The 20,982-nt window shown below is 31.0% G+C and overlaps 2 protein-coding genes and 1 non-coding gene across 3 annotated transcripts; 1 reads left to right on the top strand and 2 right to left on the bottom strand.

The window, feature by feature from the left end:
- Nucleotides 1-1,364: 1,364 nt before the first annotated feature.
- Nucleotides 1,365-5,610, bottom strand: LOC122589831 (telomere repeat-binding protein 3-like). The gene is made up of 9 exons (XM_043762152.1): nucleotides 5,420-5,610; nucleotides 4,554-4,701; nucleotides 3,659-4,256; nucleotides 3,439-3,564; nucleotides 3,271-3,350; nucleotides 2,871-3,079; nucleotides 2,476-2,796; nucleotides 1,945-2,008; nucleotides 1,365-1,786 (listed from the first exon to the last, which is right to left on the bottom strand). Exons 2-9 carry the CDS (start codon nucleotides 4,638-4,640, stop codon nucleotides 1,634-1,636), a joined length of 1,638 nt encoding a protein of 545 aa, XP_043618087.1. The 5' UTR covers nucleotides 4,641-4,701; nucleotides 5,420-5,610; the 3' UTR covers nucleotides 1,365-1,633.
- A 5,660-nt stretch (nucleotides 5,611-11,270) lies between these two features.
- TRNAR-CCG lies at nucleotides 11,271-11,343 on the top strand. Its single transcript has one exon. It is a non-coding gene; the product is annotated as a tRNA-Arg (tRNA).
- A 2,521-nt stretch (nucleotides 11,344-13,864) lies between these two features.
- LOC122590179 (protein INVOLVED IN DE NOVO 2-like) lies at nucleotides 13,865-18,613 on the bottom strand. The gene is made up of 6 exons (XM_043762511.1): nucleotides 17,689-18,613; nucleotides 16,868-17,049; nucleotides 16,709-16,798; nucleotides 15,922-16,206; nucleotides 15,464-15,673; nucleotides 13,865-14,255 (listed from the first exon to the last, which is right to left on the bottom strand). Exons 1-6 carry the CDS (start codon nucleotides 18,611-18,613, stop codon nucleotides 14,022-14,024), a joined length of 1,926 nt encoding a protein of 641 aa, XP_043618446.1. The 3' UTR covers nucleotides 13,865-14,021.
- Nucleotides 18,614-20,982: the final 2,369 nt, after the last annotated feature.

The raw sequence follows: 20,982 nt of genomic DNA on the forward strand, positions 1-20,982 counted from the left end.
GCCGTTAGTGTATGGGCCCCGCTTGATTTTTTTTATTCGCTTGTAACGGTCATAAAATTCGAGACACACCCTGGGACGACTGTCTCCACGTAGGTCACCACCCGACCGATACCGGTACCACGAGGCGGTGTCCCCCCCCCCCGGTACCGGACCGGTACCTAATTGGTGCCGGTTTCACTCCGTCCACCCTGAGAGAATAAACTCATTAACATTTAATAAGGAGGATTCCCCTCCTTATAAGAACCGGTCTTATATCACACTTTTTAAATTTTCAACTTAAGAAAAAAAGATCTCTCTAATATACGTAGTTTTTATACACTTCTTATTAACACCTATGTTTTTATTCATATCGTACATTATTATATATTGTAAAAACCATGAATCGTTTTGCGTGCCCGTTTTTTTTTTTTAAAAAACTTTTATTGTTTCACACTTTTACACCAAACTTTCATATTTTTTATTTCTAACACAAACTTAGTTTATTTAGAATTGTAGGTTTTTTAATTTTTGTCACATAACTTTAACCTTTTAACTTATTTGTCGCATAACTTTAATTTCTTTTACATTTGGCACGAAAGTTTTGTTTTATTTAGTTTTTAAGTTTTTGTTTTTTTAAGTTTTGCCACAAAAGTTTCAATCTCTTACTTTTTATCACATAAACTTTTAACCTTTTATTTTTTGTCACATAACTTTAATTTAATTTACTTTTAGCACGAAAGTTTTGTTTTATTTTGTTTTTAAAATTTTGTTTTTCTAACTTTTGCCACAAAACTTTCATTCTTTTTACTTTTTATTACATAAACTTTTAAACTTTTAGTTTTTGTCACATAAGTTTTATTTCTTTTACTTTTGGCACGAGATTTTTGTTTTATTTATTTTTTAAAGTTTCATTTTTTTAACTTTTGTCATGAAAGTTCCATTCTCTTTATTTTTTATCACATAAATTTACTAAAGTTTTAACCCTTTTACTATTTGCCACATCACTTTTCGTTTCTTCTATTTTCCGCACAAAAGTTTTGTTTTATTTACTTTTTATACTTTTAGTTTTCCAACTTTTGCCGCGAAAGTTTCATTCTCTTACTTTTTACAAAAGTTTTATTTCCTTTACTTTTTAGCATATAACTTTGTGTTTTCGCCACATAACTTTCAACTTTGTAACTTTTTTCACGAAAGTTTCATTTTCTATAACTTTTCACTTTTTAACTTTTGCCACGAAAATTTAATATTTTGTATAGTTTTTGCTACATGTGTAGATGTTACGAAATGTCTCCCGGGGCAACGCCCGGGAACAAATACTAGTTTAAAAGAAAATCAAACTTCCGAATAAAATCAAAACACAAAAAAGAATTTACAAGAGAGAGAGATACCAGAAATTACAACTTTTCACATTCCAACTTCTATATCCATAACACACTTGGTCAAAAGAATGAAATAAGCTAAATCAAACTACCAACTAATTCTTTACCTTCCAAATCAATCAATATAAGGAAAAGACCAACAATAACAACAAATAAACAACCCTACCTTCTTTTCTTTTTTTACCATGTCTCACATCCTCTTCATATTTTTTACATTCTGTCACCAAATGTCAGTTTTCAAATGCTACACTCGAACAGTCCAGATTTGAAGTGGTTCACTCTGGTCCCTTCTGCTGCCGCTTATGCTGATGGTTAGCCCAGTACCCATGTGCAGCCAGAACCCGGTCCAGTAGTACCTGGGGCAATAGTTGACCCCTTCTTTGCTGAGGGGCAATGCTTGCTGTGTGAACTAGAGTTTTCCACTTATCCTGTATGCAAAACCAAGTGACATAAACAATTAATATTGGTCAAGATTTTGGATTTCGGCGATCTGGCTCTGTGAAAAAAACACTCGTAAGATAATAACATGATGTGATTGTTACAAACAAAATGGCCATCGGGTGAAGATAGAAATTAGATTACTCACCTTTAGGTCCACAGAAGTTCGATGAGTTGCATCATTAAAAACATTCAATTTAACATCATGCCATCTGCAAGAATCAAGTTTTGAAAGAAATGTGAGACTTTTAGTAAGGTTATCTAACTAGCATGATGATATTTAGGAGGCAATGTCAACCCATTCACTTATAATGAGTCAATTCGGGTACAATATATCTCTGATTAGATGAACAAACTTTTAATAAAAATAATCTAGCTAAAATGGACATGTGTCAAATGGGTAGGTTGCGCAAAGTGTTTTAATGAAAAACAACTTCCTAAATCATTTATTATTGCTGAAATAATACGACTTTTGTAATCAATCTCACAACTTCAGTATGTATAGACAAAACCAAAAAAATTCGGGTACAAAGGGTTTTCAGTTAAAAGGATCGACCCATAATATAAAAGTTACCTACCCGTATTTTGACCCCTTACCCTGCCTGAATGCCTGAACCTATCCATTTTGCCTATTAAGGATATCTCATACTTAATAATTATTGCAAGTAGATATTCATACCTTCCGGTTCCAATAGTTTCAACAGCTTCCACAAGTGCTTCAACCTCCAATACGGAAAACGGTCTCCTAATTCTACGCTGGGAACCTTCAGATTTGTTAGTTGGTTTGTTGTCAAAGGGGACGGCTGAAAGAGGCTCAACTTTTAATGTTGTGATTGGCGCAACAGCTTTGAAATCTGCCACTCTTTCTTCTGTTAGTACTTCAGTCTGTAAGGGTATAATTTCTTGATTCTTATCAACATGATTTTCTAAACTATTTGTGAGGGCAAGATCTAGAGAACAATTTGAACATCCCACATCCGTTATGGGACTTGCTGTAGAGCTGGCAATAATAAAGCAATGCTTAAAAGTCAACATCAAATGAAAAGGATCTATCGATCATAAGTTCTAAATTACCTCGACGGCTGTTGACTAGTGTGTTGTGGTTGTAACAATTGAGGAACACCGGGCTCCAATGTAAATCCTAGACTCTCAAGGTTACAGCTCTGGGAAATGCCTGTTTGTTGTAAGGTCCAGTTGTTGTCTCTGACCTTTTTTCCTTCAAGAAGTACCCCTACATGTAGTTCCCCTCCTAAGTAAGCACTAAGAGCTTCCATAACAGTTCTCTGCGTAAAACAGTTTGAACCACAAATTAAACCCAACAAGTTTTACCATTCCAAAACATAATTAACGTGTTGTGCGAGTGGACCCAAGGTGATAATCCTGTTTGGAAATACAAAACTAAGAGAATTTCTCTTTTGATGAAATCGTCTTAAATGAATGCAACATATGCAGAAGAGTCAATCATCATTATTACCTTCAATGAACCTATAGTTGCGGTTTCTGGTATCTCAACATAAAGTCCCGGCACTTTAAAGGACTTGATGCTAAATTTGACTGCAAATGAAACATGATAACTTATGAGATGCTCATCCAAACATGGTACTTGATGAAAAAAAGCAATAGCAGTCGAAGGAAAAAGGACCTTTTTTCGAAGTGTCTGAGCTATTATGATAAAACAGCTTCCTCTTTTTAGAAGCAGCCTCTATTTGGCACCTTTCTTGATTATATATATTTTTCCTATATTGGTCAGGCAGTTTCATTCCACAATCTAGCAGAATCAACAAGTAATATTATGAGAAAATATCATACAGAAATCTAAAAAAGACAAGAAAAATACTAAATGCAGTAAAATCTAGACTTACTAGTAGGGTTAACAACTTCATAATCTTTCTTTGTAGTTAGTTTATGGTATCTAGAAGTCAACATCTTCCTGATTCTCCTATATCCAGCACGCGATTGCGACTTAAATGACCTCATTTTGGTCACACTATAATTACGCCTAAAAGGTTTTTTGTCATCATCATCTCTAATACCCATCTTTATATTTCCCTTACAAACGGGGTAATTATAGAAGGGCAAATGTACACTACTAAATGGCTTATTTAGCACACGAGTATTTACACACGAATCCCTATATGCCAACTCCCCACTATCCTTCTGTACCAATTCCAATTTATCGACATTCTTGCCTTCAAACGGTTCCAACTTAACACTGCTCCCAACTTTCTTTACAATATCCGAAACATGCTCCAAACCAGAATCATAATCGGACTCTGGTGATTCCTTCACATTAACATTGACCTCCGGCTCTTCCTTCTTCACGTTAATCTCTCCTTTCCATTCTTGACCAATGCTTGAAGTAGAACTTTCACTCTCCTGCAATAACTTACTCGCAACATCCGCCAACAACTCAAAAGCGCTTAGTTTACTACCTTCGGATGATGTCCTAGGCTCATCGATCTAAAACAAATCAACAAAAATATATCAAAATAAGCGTCACTAAAGGGGTGTTCAGAATTGCGTTTAGAAGAGATTATCTAATTACTGCTTTTCCAAAATACAAATAATCAGAAAAAGTGTTTGGCTGAAAAAGTGATTATTTGCGTTTGCATAGAGAGAAAACGCAGTTTTGAAAAAGCAGGTTGGGACATGCTTTTTCAAAACGCGCAAAATCTATTTTGAAATCGCAATGCCAAACACCCCCTAAATAACACGAAATGCATTGAAAGAAATTACTTAAGTAGAATATATACTCACCACCCTTAACGATCTACGAGCTCTAGGTACCACGGGGGCTTTAATACCATCCAATTGTCCATAATATATACTATTCTTCGACACCATATTTTACACATACGTTCCGATAAGATATCATCAACCAGAACGAATACCTGTTATTTAACAACTACTAAATCAAAATCATCGTTAGACCGTAAACAATGCCTTCCAAACTATGCAAAAACTTTCCGAAAACTCGATCTTCGATCGTTTTTATAAAAAAAATTTACACATCATTAAGCATTAAGTCATAAATTAACCAACTTTTTTTAACAAACTAACCCCTAGATTAGATCTTATTGCAAATTAATCATCAACATTATATAGTAATTAATTATAATTCATACATTTTGACCAAATATAATTATGGGGTACAAATTAATGATCCATAATTAATCAATCCAAACCCAGATCCCATAATTAAAAAAATTCCAACATATTTAATAAAACAATATATTTTTTGTAAAATAAAAAAATAATTTAATAAATAACCTGGAAATCGTCAATTTATCAATTTATCTATGAAGTTCATAATTACTACAAATTCGCATAGAAAAAAAAATTAGGCGGGAATCAGATATAAAAAAAATAGAAATATAATATTTCTATAAAAGTAAATCATGATCACATAATTTTTTTATTTTTGATGTTTAAAATTATTATTAGATGAAATAAAAATTAAAAAACCCTAAAATTTAGCTTAAACCCCGGGAGATCGGAAAAAATAGAAAAAGGTAAAAATAATCAAGTAAAATTACACAAATTAATCTAAAAATAAGATAAAATAAAAATAATGTGAAAAATGAGAACAAATAATAACAGGGATGGGATCAAAATATACTGACCTGATCTGAGATTTATAGAAAAATATAAAATTGGTTGATCTATGTATATGGGTTTTAGAAATGAAGAATTTATATAAAAAAAAAATAAAATTGAAGTTTTATATAAATTGATATATAAATTTGGGTATTGTGAAATATTTAGGAATGAATAATGTTGAGGAATTTTATTTTAGGAGAAAACAATGAAGATGAAAATGTGAGAATGAAGGAATGAATGAAAGAAAGAAGAAACTGCTTTGCTTAAACCCCTTTCAAGGGTAAAAAAGTCATTTTGGGCTATATGTATTTATGCGTGGGTAAATGAGATTTGTAGTGAAGGGTAAAATGGTAATGTTTGGAAATAGGAGAGAAGAACAGGTGACCATAAACCTCTTTGTTTGGGAGGGAGTTTTTTGTGGACCAACTTTTACATGTTTTGAAGATAGGATTTTGCTTTTGACACGTGTGGGGTTTTTTTCTTCTAAGACTTAGTCAAGGTCTCGATAACCTTATCTTTTTATATTGAGATCCTCTAAAGTTAAACTCAACTTGATAAGTAAAGTTGGCGTTTGAACCATTGGATTAAAACCAAATGTCAAAATTCAAAAACTATATTTGAATCTTGACCTTTAATTTTAATCCAAAGGTGAAAATGTTGTCAACTTCACCTATAAAGTTGAAAATAACTTTACAGGATCTTTATCCTATCTTTTCATAAGTTAATCGTTTGACTTTTACTTAGGGTGCGTTTGATTCATAAGATGTTTTTGTAAGGAATAAAATCTATTAATGGAATTAGATTACAAAGGAATTGAATTTGATAAAATGTTTTTTTTAAATAATTCAAGAGAAAAAAATAATTGAATTTTATCAAGATTTATGAACCAAATGTTAGTTTTTATTTCTTACTTTTTACATGAAACTTAACTAAGTAAAGTTATGATTTTTATAAATCTCAATATTCCCATACACCGTCGTATTAACAACTATAATAATTTATGTAAATTAAACTACCATCTTATACAACAAGCCATGTTAATTTAATATATTAATTAATAATATTTTAAGTTGCAACTTGTAACTTGTACGTTAACTATCTGTATATGTACTCAAAATACATTATACGAGTATTTATTATCATTATATTATTATTTATAAAACTATCCAAAAGGTTTTTTCAAGTTTCTACCATAACCTATCTGTATTTGTACTCAAACAAAATTTCATTTAAAAAAGAATCGAATTCCGTATAAATGGTTTTGATCCCACTCATGTTGTCATTTGTCAAAGAATGATATGTTTCATTATAAGTAGGTAGAATAGTTGATTATAAATAAGAAAATGACATTTGATAAGAATGATTATCAAACACGTTTCTTAATTTGAATGTCTATGTTCGACAACTTTATTTCAGATCAAATGCAGCTTCAAGTGATTTGGCCTGAAGGCAACACTAGCAATCAGATAAAGAATATTGATGTAATTTGTCATATATATCAGTGAAAGTTACTCGTATCATAGCATGAACATCTTAATCATGTGTATTATTTTGATACCATTCATTATTTACCTTATAAAGAAACTGAATAAAAGATACCTAATTGTGGATACCCTAGTGAAAAGTATATGTATGTCTTTTAATATATGTTGGAAATAACTAAACTTCATCAAGATTTAAGTCACTTCCAATATAGTTTAACACTTTAACTATTGGAATAGTCACAATCAATGAAATAAGTTCAATAATTTGATGTCCTTCCCGTATGCCGTCTCTTACTTAATTCAATCATCTTAACAAGAGGAAAGGGGGTAATTAACCTTTTAAGTGTACAACACAAAAAAACATGTTTCTTTCATCGCACATCTTAGTTGGACAACAATGACAAAAGAAAGAAGGAAAAAAAAAAAAAAAACTGTTCAGTGCTGCTTTTTGCGGGTTTTAAGCACCAATACCTCGAGGGTTTCTAAGAGAGGTTAAGATGTAGTCAGACTTTATCTATACCTAAGTAGAGAGACTGCTTCCATTTTCTACCTAAATGGTAGAAAGGCTCTCCTACCTTTGCATTAGATTAGGATCAAACGCGTAACCTCTATCTCCAGAGGCCAAAATCTTTACCACTGATCCAAACTATGTATGAAAAGAAATGCAACTTTGAGGGTTGAGGCAACATGACATTTTGATATCTTAAACTACATAAGGCATTAAAGTAATAGGAAACCGGTTTTTTTAAGTAAAACCCTAAGGGATGTTTGGTTCGCATAATATTTTTTATGTAATTGGAATCTGTCAACAGAATTGGAATTTAAAAGAATTGAAATCTGAAAATTTTAAAATCTATGTTGTGTTTGATTGATAGAATTCAATGGAATTTAGTTAATGGAATATAAATTTAGACTATTACAGATGACAAAATTATCATTCGCTAAACTCTTACATTACTCAATTTAATAAAATAATATTATACAACTTATATATAATAATAATAACTAGATATTAGACCCGTGTTCAACACTGACACGGGTTTTACGATATTATCAATATTAGATCTTCATACATTTAATTCATAAAATCTTATAATTTAAAGATATATGGTTCCAAGTGTTATACTTTGCAAGTTGTAATACACAGATTCGTCACTGTCATTATTAGCTCAGACGTATTGATGAAATTGTTTGTCGTAGTTATTTAATAAGGCACATGCTATAATAATTTCTATATAATTTTTGAAACCATTTGTACTCATAATGTGATATTATTATAAAAATTATTAAGAATTAAAATATAAGCATACTTGTGATCCTGAACATGATATTTAAGTGTACGTATTTGATAATGATGCAAGCCCTTAACACGAATAGATTTATTCTTAATCACATATCCTATGATAATTATTAATGGCTAAAAATAAATATAAATTAAGTATTCAGACTAAAAAGTGTAAATTATTGATGGAAAACAATACATGAGCGGGAATCAATTTGGTGAAATTGAGCGATTTGATTGGTTAATGAATCATTATGTTTTAAAATAATTTTTTGTAGGCAATATTTCATATGTAGAAATTGTTTTAAATTAAATTTTAAAAAATTCTCTCAAGTTGATGGCTAAAAATAAATATAAGTTAAGTATTATGGGTTAAAAGTGTAAATTATTGATAGAAAACAAAAAAGTGTAAATTAATGAGACTTTTTCTACAAATTAATATAATAATATATTTGGATAATGACTATTATGATTTTTAATTTATAGTTAATCTAAATGATGACATAAGCGAGAACCAATTTAATAAAACTGAGCGATTTGATTGGTTAATAAGTCATTAGTTCAACTGTTTTATATTATATATATAAGATAATAATAATAAAAATAATAATAAATAATTTACTTATTAATAAAAAACATAATAAATCTTTCTTAATAATAAAAACAAACAAATAATAATAACGATAATGATAATAATACAAAATAAATAAATATTAATATTAACAATAATAAATTATAACTAATAATAAAAATGTGATAATAATATTAATAATAATAACAAAATTATTTTTTTGATAAAAAATTAAATAACTAAATGATAATGATAACGATAAAGATAATAATAATAATTTTAAAATATTTATATTAAAATATAAGTAAAAATAAAAGTACTATTAAATATTAATAATAGCAATAATAAATAAATGCTAATATTAATATTAATATTAATAATAAAAATAATAATAAAACAAATAAATAATAAAGATAATTATAAAAAAGTTATAAAAAATAATAATATTAATAATAACAAATATTAGTAATAATAATATTAATAAGTATTAATAATAACAATAATAACTAATAATAAATATATGATAATAATAAATAATAATGAATTGCAATATTAAAAATAATAATAAATAAATAATGTATAATAAATAATAATAATGTTAATATTAATATAACAATAAAAATAGTAATAAAATAATAATATGGAAGGATCTTTTTGTCAAATATTTGAATTCCAATGCAATTCAAAACATTCCATGGGTTTTGTGATGAAATTCTAAATTCCATGAATTAAGGAATTTGATGGAAAATATTGAATTTTAATTTCATCAATTTGTCCAACTAAACATGGTAAAACATGAAATTCAAATTCCAATTCCAAAAAATTCGTTAACATTCTGCAAACCAAACACCCCTAAGAGTTTCTATTAAAATGCATTATATATGAAACTCTAAAAATTTTCATTAAAGTGTATTAAATAGTTATATACTTATTATATAAAATTTAGATAGTGGTCTTTTGATAATAAAATACAACATTTTTATATATGTTAAGTGAAATCTTGAAGCTTCATTTGACATTTTCTTTGATTTTTGACGGTTTTATTTGTGTTGTGTGCATATGATATGTGAGTAAGGTCTTGTTTCTTTTTTACTTAATAAACTTAATAGTTAAGAATTTAATCATTCAGTCAAATTTCATGTTTCTTTTTTGAGTTAATAAACAAAAATAACCGTCAATTACATATATTTTACTTGATACATACAGACATTCTTAATGTATTCAACCACTTAATACACCCAGCACTTAATGACTAAAAAAAAGGGCCTAAGTGACACAATAGATATCTCTTTTATTTAAACATTTTTATAGTCAAATGTTATATGTTGATATATGATTTTTGATCAAAAATTTGAACGATTTTAACATAACTTTTTTTATGACAAAAAAATATATATAAAATGATTATACTTTAAATAAATAACAAAGTGTTCAAAACCTTTTTTTTTAACAGCCAATAATATATTAATATTACTAAAGCATAACCTTCGGCAATAAAAGTGTTCAAAAACTGATTACCTCATCTATATTACCTATATAAACAAACTACCTTCTCCCCCATTTAACTCTCTACCTTTGAATTACCTAATATACCTTCTACATTTAAACTACCTCTACACACCTTATATCTGAAATTCTGAGATTACCCTTAATAAAAAAAACTCATACAATTACCTAAAACCCATATTGTTATAAAATCCCCATTAACTCTAAAGTTATTGCTACGGATAAGAAAAAATTTATAACTCACAAAATTACGAACCAATTATGTACTTTGTATATTCGTATTAAATTTTAATCTTTGACTATTTATTTTTTTAATTGCTTTGGTCTCCTCCCCTACAATTGCAAGTGGTTATTTTTCATGGTTAGTGTTTGTACTTCATTATTTTTTGCACCTAATCCGTGACTTATTTTTAGAATGATATATACGGTTAGATCCTGCATTGATGCATCTCATGAAAGTAAACTGAACGTTATAAACTGTTACTGTGTCTAAAGTGTTATAGACAGTCGCCGCTACAACGCGCATACACCACTTTAATTGGTATCAAAAGTGTTCAAATGGAAAAATTGATTTCTTTCCAAAGTCCTCTTTTATGAGAAGTAAGTTTAACAAGATTTTTTGGTCTGTTTAAAAATAAAATAAACTTTTTGTTTATCTAACATTTTTTTAAAAGAAATATTTATGCAGTATTTGATAAGTTATATTCTTTATATAATTGAAATATGTAACACACACTACACGTATTTGTAGCATTTAGTTTGCATTTTTTTTTTTTTTTAGCAAAACATGAATTAATTTTATTAAAATTACTGTGTTACAGTAGTGTTACAGTAGTACATAATTGAAGTGAATTAGGATTAAAAATAATCCAACAAATAAACTTTGCTTGTAGTGTATTTGTGGGATGGATTTAGTGCGAAGTTTACGAGTTTTCAGATATTCGTGTAATTATGGAGTAGTGTTTTCGAAGTTCAAACCAAATAAAAAAATTTCTTTTATTTAAGGATTTGATTGATTAATAAAAACAAAGGATCGCGTGGCCTAATGGATAAGGCGCTCGCCTCCGGAGCGGGAGATTGTGGGTTCGAGTCCCACCGTGATCGTTGGTGTTAAATTTTATCATTTTAGCCTTTCAATATCATGCAAGGCTCAAGCACCAGCGTGATCTCGGTTTTTTCAATTCAACTTTTTTAGCCCTTCAATCTGGAACTTGGCCCAATTGTCCCAAAAACCATTTGTTTCTTGACTTACCTCCCCACCGTGATAATGCAATTAGTTTAAAAAGATTTTCCTAAACATCATCCATGGATCTTATATTTGAAAGTGAAAATTAATTTGTCTCATACCCAACCTGGGTGAATAACGGATGAGGATCCTTGATTGAAATCAAGGGTCAAGATTCAAAGATGACCAACTTTACCAATAAAATTATAAATAATTATAGAGGATCTTCATCCGTGAAAAATCCTCGTATCTTGAATTTTTATTTCATAAAATTCATGGGGTCCATTCATTTATTCATTACACAAAAAATATTTGAAAATAGTTTGAGTGGTTTTTCACCCAAGTTGGGTGTGAGACAACCCCACCTTCACTTTTTTCCTTCTTAAAATTACTACTACTATTATTATTAGAAACAATTTTAATAGTTAGTTATGATGTCATTATATTTGTGATTAAAGCCTAAAAATCGTTTACTTGTTAGATGAACGAGGGTTTAAGATTCGTATGTTAATGATTTTGATTAAAATTTAATTGATTGCATGTATAATTCTGTCGGTTTTTTTACATCGTTTGGAAGGTGAAAGAAAATCAAAGATCAATCGATTTATCATCACAAAATTCCCAATGCAAAGATTGTACCAATGGCATTCCAAAACCGCAAACCGCATTGTCAATAAGTTGCCATCAAGCACTTAATGGTGTAAATTAATATCCCTTTTAAAGGATTGAAAGACACATCCGGGAATATAAAAGACCACAATCAAAGCAAATAATAATACATTGTCAATCAAAGCAAATAATACATTATCTATACTATTATATAAAAGAAATAACACTCTCTCTCATCAAATGTTGAAATGTAACCATACGAATGTACAAGAATGCTCTTCCTTTATTTCAATTAAAATACATTCATATTTAAACTATTATCACAATTTCACTTCAATTGAATATCCACTTATATTGTTAATATGTGTATTTTTTGTTACTGTTGGTTGATATTGAAGCTACGGTATCATCGTGGTATCTCGCATAATTAATTGTTCACTGATACTGTTTTTGGTAATTACGACATCAAATGCATTGTCAATGGTAGGTCATAGGAGGTGATAGGTCATAGAGTGTGATAGCCAAATGCCTTAGCCGTTCTCCCTTGGATTTAAAAATTCGTCGAAAGTATATCAAATGACATTTCTAATGAAAGAGCATGGAATTTTTAGAACACCCATATAATTTTTATAATTTATCGATGTACGGTTTTTGAAATAAAAGATTTTGAATGAATCGGAAGAATAAATGATTTATGGAGGAGATAGTAAAAAAATGATTGTTTGAGATTTGAGGAGAGAGAAAAGGTGTTAGGTAAATATAGAATTGATATATGGGCATTTTAGGAAACTAAACGTTGAAACTTAAAATGTAAATAGGAGAGATCTGTTTTATAATATAGTATAGAAGAGTATTTAAGTACAATGTTAAAAAGAGATTGGCTTTCATGATTGTTTCTAAACATTTTTTCTGGCCACCTCTCAACTTGTTGAACTAATAAGGACTGTAAAGTTCGAACTTGATATCTTTTGACTTTTTTAGGAAATCATAACACATGACCACTAGGTTACCGCATGGTTGTTTTTGATGACCGTTCTCGAACTCCAAGATGCCTCACTAGGCTACCTAGGTACGTGGCGGTTTAGTGAAGTTTTTCCCCTTCAATTATCCGGGAAAATGATTCATTGGTTCATTTGTACACGCTTAACTAAGGTATCTTTTTTTTTTCCATTTTCGAACCCTTTTCCTTGCTATCTCACCTTGGTGATAGTTAGTTTAACGGGTTACAAAATCTTGGTAACTAAATTATATTCTTGTAGATTTAAGTAGGTTTTTCCGAAGTAAATATATGATACGAGGAACACAAAAGTGGCACCTTCTTAGCTAAACCCAATTAGGGAAAATAAATGACATGATCCAAGTAAGAGCATTGCTAGACTCTAAAAAAAGGACTAATGGTTGCCAAAAGTAAGTGGAAAAACTAATTTGTGATCCACATGTGAAGATATGACTTACTAAACATGAGTTTTATATAATGTGCGCTTTGAGTACTTAAAAAGAACATGGAACTAGAAGATTCTTTTTAGGATGTGGAATAAGGAGAATGTTTGGACCGATTTACAGCATTATGATATAAAGAGTCGGCAACATACTTTCATATCCAGACTGGAAGGACTTGGTAAGCTTAGCTAGTCAGGCTTTGGTCGTCAAGTTTTTCCTCGCCTTTGACAACTCATGCATTTTTACTATCTACATTAATGACTACAAGTGTACAAGGTTAGCATGTGCCATTTCTGTCTTAAAAAAGCATAGTGATCTAACCAATGGGGTTTTTCAAACATTTTAGGAGAGGATGTCATTAAAAGGTCTAAATATTTACATTGAAATTTATATCCATTTACAGATACTAATAACAAGACTATAACTTGCATTTGTGGTACCAAAAAAAACCTTCAACAGCATATATGATTATACCCAAAGAAGCATAATCTAATGCGGGTTGAAATGGTTACCCAACCCGCTTGGGTTTTTGGGAGTCCCATAACTCTAACAGGTATGCAGCCCCTTCCCGTAAAGTAGCTTTCCTGCCTTCTTCAAAGTTCCATAGCTCTCTTATATTATAAGCTCCACTCGGATTGTATTCGTTTATCTCTTTCAAAGCAGTCACCACAGCTTTATAAACTGCTTTCCCATGCTCTCGCTTTAAGCCATTCAATTTTTCGTCATTTTCATCCATCACAAGCTGCACGGATAATATAAAACGATTTAACTTCGGATATATGATACACAACAATATATCATATTTTTTAGATGGTTGGTGGCTAATTCTTTGATTTCTTGTGTCAATCTAAGTTATCATGACATGCATGTCAAGGATACCAATATCATCTATTTATTCAGCCCAAAAAATTATTCTATATCCAACATAAAGACACTATTACAGCTCTCAAGCTTAAACCAAACGGTGCATAAAACAATCAACACTTTGTAGAGGCTTTTGCTAACGCTATGCGTTTGTAAATGAATTCAACTCAAGTCCAAAGTCTATAGTATGTAGCCAAGTGAGAACGTCACCGTGTGCAATTCTAACTCCAAATATCTGAAAGTACTTATGTTGACATGACATCCATATAAGTTGATAAGTGGCATTCATTTAAGTTGTTGGGTTAACAGAAATACCACCGAATACATAAAATAACATTATATGCAAATGGGATACGCAATAGCAATTTTATCAAGTTGATATATACTATAAATTCGGACTATTGTTAGATAGCAATTTTATAAAGTTGATAATATATACTATAGATTTCGGACTATTAATTGTTAGATAATTTATAAGAGTTAAATCAAAAAAATCCTATTTTCTATCATAAGAAGTAAGTAAACTACCAATACAATATAATTATATTATAGAACAAAACTTATTGTGATCAACCACCTAATTTGTATGAAGATATTCACGGGACATATCACAGAAAGAAAATCCAGAACTGGAATAGCCGAACAGGTTATAACCTACTGTTGACATATCTAACAAAAGCAGGGGTGGTGGTCAAATGGCAGGTTGGGTAATGGATCGAAATGACCCCGCCATATTGAGTTGACCCACAAACATTGTTTTGTTCATTTCTTTAAGTTTCAACAATTACTAATCCTTTATATATTATGATTATTATCTTAAAAAAAATATTATTCCAACAATGAGCTACGTTTTCTAGCAATGACATTCAGGAGGGGGGCATGCATTGCATACATTTGGACGACTTTCTGTCTGTTTGACTCCTTCAACTAAATTTAGCCAATGTTTTTACTTTTCTATCTACATATTAGCTAGATTTTTTTCCTTTTACATGCTTGAACCATTAGAGATTAAAACTAAAAATAAGGCAGACCAATTTAAGTATATGCGGAATGGAATAAATTTGCCGTCTCTAATGAAAAGTATACCTGAGATTTTCCATTGTCGGTAATGACTTTAAACGGATGCCAATTTGGATCTCGAAGGAACTCTTCCCACAATGAGCACAATTCCGAGGCCCTATCTATTGCTTCTGATTCATTATATTTCCTCTTCATGGCATCAACAAAAGGTTTATTGTTGAGCTCCCCCATACTCTTCACACCAATATGAGATGTTTTTGGTAGGTCTTTAAACCCCTGTAACCATAATATAGTAAATTTTCACATGCATTTAATCTTATGAATCATTTTGCTCAAGGAGTTGGATTACTATGGGATAGGTAAACAAAATCATATGTGATGAACTTATTAACATAACATTTTTTGAGAAAGCCACTTTGGATTACCCCAACCCGTTTTGAACTGTACTAAATGATACCCATATTAACATGTTACCCAACCTGCCTATCTTGCCACCTTAAAGATATAAATTGTAACACACTCACTTCAATCATTTCTTTACGAGCATCTTGAAGCTCATCATTGCTTTTGCGTTCCTGAACAACAAGAGTTTGATTCATGGATCCCAAATACTCAAGTTCTTCCTCTTTTTCTCTCAAGTCCATCTGTATGGCCTCCACCTTCTTTATAACCTCCAAGTCGTCTTTCTTAATGTGTTGCATAACATTTAATTGCCCCTTATATTTTTCTATCTCCAGTTCTAATGCATGCATTGAATCCAGTTGTTTCTCACGCGAAATAATTATGTTGTGGAGTTCTTCCTTTTGCCTCTAAATTTGAAAGTCAAAGAGATTATATAAATAACCAAAATAACACTCACAATCTGATAAGTGATAACAAGAAGGTTTAAATTGGTCGTACAAAGCCCCGTGATGATATTCAAATAACCACATTCATCACAAAAAAACATTTAGTAAATCCGGATTTATAAATAAAATAAATAAAAACGACGTGCACATGATATAAGGTGGCTTTGGTTTTAGTTGTCACGGATATGACTAAGTTTGGCATTCCTTATTTGTAGTTGGGGTTCACCCAAATTACCCAAATAAAACTTTATAACTTAAGCTTTTTTATTCTTTACTTAAATGATAATTAATTTTAATTTTAAAGGTGAATTGTATTAATAATAAAAGATATTTACAATTATTACAAGAAATACTTGAGCATTCCAAGTGCTAATTAATTGGTCAATAGCTTCTGTTGTTCCAATTTTTAGTTTGACAACTGATAGTAGGTTACAAACAAAAATCAATATTCCAAAGTCCAAACCTTTTGATCTTCTGCGAGTTTCATCACACTTTCATCAGCTTTCCTTTGCTCGTCAGATGCCATCTGAAGCATCTTTTTCTTTACAGCATACTGGCAGGAAAAAAAAACAAATTAGATTTGGACTCATGAATATAATGTCAAATACACCAAGTTTCGCACCTGTTCAATATCCTCACATAGTTTTTTTTGTTCATTTTCGTTAACCACTTCACGTTTCTGAAGTTCTTGCCCTTCAAGCTCGAGTTCTGTCTTTTGGTTTTGCAATTGCAGTTTAACTTTTTGATGATCACTAAAGAGTCGTTGGATATGTTCTCGTGCACCAGACTCGATTTTCTTGATCTCTGCTCAATACAAAGAAATAAATAGTATGCTAACTTGTATCACAAAAACTCTAGATGTAAGGCCAAACTAGATTATGAAATTCTTTAGCTGTTAGTATAAGTATGGCAACTGCATAATAAAACAATAACGAACTTTGCTTGTTTTCTGTTTTGGGAAAAAGATCGTTCTTGGCCAAAGGGATAGGGCTCCTGGGGCACGAGGAAAGAGTTGCTGACAACTATACTTTATCTATTTATTTAATATGAGGAAGTGAGGAACTACTGCACTCAATCACTTGCTACCCTGAAACGTCGAATGACATAGATGGCCGGGTTCTTTTTATTTGTATTCACATAAAGGGTCAAAATTTCACACGATCTTTTTAACGAAAATATTCATTTCTAGGCGCCATGTCAGGAAAAAGTCAACACGGTCAAAATTATCTATTTGCAACAACTAACATATCATCATTTTGACCTGGTAACTGGGTCAAAATGCTATAAATTAGATTTTTCCAAAGTTTGAGGTTTGTTATCAAAGCTTTCGATAATCACTTATCTTTCCGTGGGTTTATACAGAGATTATTTAATAACCCAAAATAGAAATGTGAGCAAAGTTGGTTGCCTTTATATACATGCAACCAAGAAAATATTACGAACTGGCGTTATAATGCTGATGAAGCTTATCTTTTTCCGCTATTAACTTGCAGAGATTGTTATCAGTCTCCACACATTTGTTCTGCATCTCCACCAAGTGCATCTTTATATCTTCATTTACCTTTGACAAGTTTGACTTTAATTTTTCGCTCTTATGATCTTCTTCCATTATAATATCAGAAATGATCCGAAGATCTGCAATCTTGCGAAGATGCTCTCCAATAATAGTATCTGCATTATAATCATCAGAGCGAGCAACCCAACCATAATTATCATCCTTTGGATCCTTAATAACCTTCCAATCCCTTTTACCACGATGATTGGCCTCATAAGCCTTTTCAAATGACATGGCATTATTAAATCCTGGCCAATCTTTATGAAATTCAACAATCGCACATCCTGAATGACCACGGAAATTCCACAGTGGAATCACCCTTGTTGGATTAAACCCTCGCATAGTCAAAGTATCCCGCAAACTTGAACCACTTTTTCCTACATGACGACCATCCTGCAACTCAATAGGTAGATTGACGACAACTCCTTTCCATGGCCATACAAACATCTCATCTGCATCCTGCTCTGCTCGATGATCAACATCAACATTATCTTTAGTTTGTGATGAACCAGAGGCTTCATGTATATCTTTCCCAAGGAATTTAACGAGTGCTAAATGATTCGCTTTGTCTTGCACACTGCGTTTTTTTGAATCAGTTTTAGCCACCATAGTAGCATGCTGCAACAAGTCTTTATACATGTAATCACGCTTTTTCTTATTAGAACAATATGGGCATGCAAAAGCTTCGTCAGATAACTTGACCCTCTTTTTTCCATCCTGGAGCTCCAAGGAAGATTCCTCTGCATAATCCTCTACTTCAGAATCATTTCCATCAATTTCTTCTCCGGAGCTATGATCCATATAGTCATCCATTAACTGAGCCTAACAACCACATACCTTAATCAATACTGTTTGTAATAAATAAATAGAAATTTTGTATTTTCCAATGTCATACCATGCAGTATCAAACATAATATGACCAATAAAAACAGCATCATCCTCTTATATACAGACTAACCCGTATCCCCCCTTAACCTGCATTTCAACAACATTTAGCTTGTATATGACCTTTGTTTAACAGCTTCATATGCAAAAAGAAAGCGTAGACATGGTCCGATCCAGATTGGCTTTGACCCAGTATGTGTTACTTATTGTAGTCTTTATTGAAGGTGCTCTAACACAGTAATTAAATTTCTCATGTCACTTGCTAGATTTTTTTTTTTTTAATGTAGAAAGGAAATTATTCACATCCATACATATAGTGCACCATGGGACTAGAAGCTACAACATATTGTTTGACGGGTCACGTCAAATACCACTAGTTAGTAGATGAAGATTCTTGCTTGTTGATGGTATTGGTAAACTTCAATGTTATCAAACAACTCAATGCTACAGTTAAGCTAACTGAAATTATTATCAATATGACTAAAAACACATACATTTAACACTCTGACCCGTTTTAACCTGAATTCGTTTTGATCTTTACCAAACCATATTTTATTGCATGTTACCCGGTGCAATAACTTAAACCTAATTGGGCACTAAATGCAATTCATAATTATTACTCACACATAATATGTATGAACTACATTGTATAACTCTCACCCCATTATTCAAGTGTGTAAGGTAACAATAATCCACACAAAAGGGGTTTTGGGTTAGCTTATTTAACAGCTTATGGGGTTTGAATTTAAAGTCCATTAAGCTCAGATTTATCAGCTTACGAGCTTATCAACTTAACCTATTGGATTTTTTTTTATAGCAACAAGCTCTATCTAATAAGCTCGTAAGCTATTAAAACTAAACTTATCGGCCTTTACAAACTAAACCTACACTATAGTATGCTAGCTCGCATGTTTGCTACTCTTCCCTACTCTTTAGGTGGTGACACTCAGCAGACAAGTATATTTTCCTATGCTTTTTTTCGACTGATAGGTATGGTATCCAAACTCTTCACACTTTAAGTCTTTTACCACATTGTGGCCGGAGGTCCTTATGGAAGCAGTCTCTCTACCTTTGGGTAGAGGTAAGACTGTCTACAACTCACCTCCCCGATACCCCGCTCAGGGATTGGGTCTCGTTGTTGTCGTTGTCTATAGCCGTCAAAATAAGCACCAAACTGGTATTCCAAATCATTTGTGTGTGGGCTAACTGGCTAAGTACCTACATTGCCTTAAATTTAGTCCTTTTTTAGGTGGTCAAAACCTAATATTTTGGGAATACAATCACAAGAATTTACAGTGCGTTTAGTCTGTTGTATATACTTTACCAGAATGGTGCATTATGACCATTAGCAAACACATACATATGGGCATAAAAAGTGAAAATCTGTATCAAAGTAACTGATATATATTCACTTTTGTCTGATAAGAAAACAACACAAAGAAACATAATTTATTAAATTAAGAATATCAAAAACAAAATTAAAAAAAAAAAAAAAACATAGAAGGATTAGATAGTGACATTTATGCGAGAAAACTAACCTATTAGACACAACACTTTATTTATGTATGCGGTAAAAATGACATCAAGAGGGAGAAGCTTTCTAAAAGGTTAAACTGTCAAAGGGAGTATGGAGTATTAATTTTTGAATTGATTGGGGTTTTGACAAGTGTAAAACAGGACTTAAAGCGGTACTTTGAGGTATGACACTTTGAGAGTTCGAGGACATATTGTTATTGGGAATCTATAATAGTACCGCATCGTTAATTTACTATCATTCCGCATTATATATTTGTACAGTTTGCTTTAACAATTGTAAAGAATGATATACTAATTATAAATAGTGGTACTAATATGGTTTCCCATTGTTATTTGATGATAAATTCTCTAAAAATAATATCTTAAAAATCATCTTGACTACTAAATGAAGATTAGATGCATACATATGAAAAAATCAAGGGTAAAATTAAAATAGAGAATTAGTTAAATCCACATATAAGAGTTTTACGAGAACTTTTAGGCTAATTTTTATGAGGAAAAATCATTTTTCTTATCTGAAACAAACATATAGTGTCAGTTAGGTGAGTTCAGTTTTACGATTTGATAGGTTGAAAATTCTGAATTCTCACTTGACTTATGATCCGTGTGACCTGATAATATATGAGTCGTCGAGTAACAAGTTAAATACTTTGGTATTAGAACAACCGGGTTGGGACGTTGGGTGAGTATCCAAAAGAAAGTTATTAAACATTCACACTAAGATGAACAATAAAAGAATTTTGATACAAATAATATTAAAC

Source organism: Erigeron canadensis, chromosome 2 (assembly GCF_010389155.1).
Source record: "Erigeron canadensis isolate Cc75 chromosome 2, C_canadensis_v1, whole genome shotgun sequence".
NCBI lineage: Eukaryota > Viridiplantae > Streptophyta > Magnoliopsida > Asterales > Asteraceae > Erigeron > Erigeron canadensis.

Coding starts and splice junctions, on each gene's coding strand:
- LOC122590179 (XM_043762511.1), bottom strand. CDS start 18,613: ATGGATGACTATATGGATCATAGCTCCGGAGAAGAAATTGATGGAAAT. Junction 16,799..16,867: donor TATGTGAGGATATTGAACAG/GTGCGAAACTTG, acceptor TTTTCCTGCCAG/TATGCTGTAAAGAAAAAGAT. Junction 16,207..16,708: donor AACTCGCAGAAGATCAAAAG/GTTTGGACTTTG, acceptor TTTCAAATTTAG/AGGCAAAAGGAAGAACTCCA.
- LOC122589831 (XM_043762152.1), bottom strand. CDS start 4,640: ATGGTGTCGAAGAATAGTATATATTATGGACAATTGGATGGTATTAAA. Junction 4,257..4,553: donor CTCGTAGATCGTTAAGGGTG/GTGAGTATATAT, acceptor GATTTGTTTTAG/ATCGATGAGCCTAGGACATC. Junction 3,351..3,438: donor CTCAGACACTTCGAAAAAAG/GTCCTTTTTCCT, acceptor TTTCATTTGCAG/TCAAATTTAGCATCAAGTCC.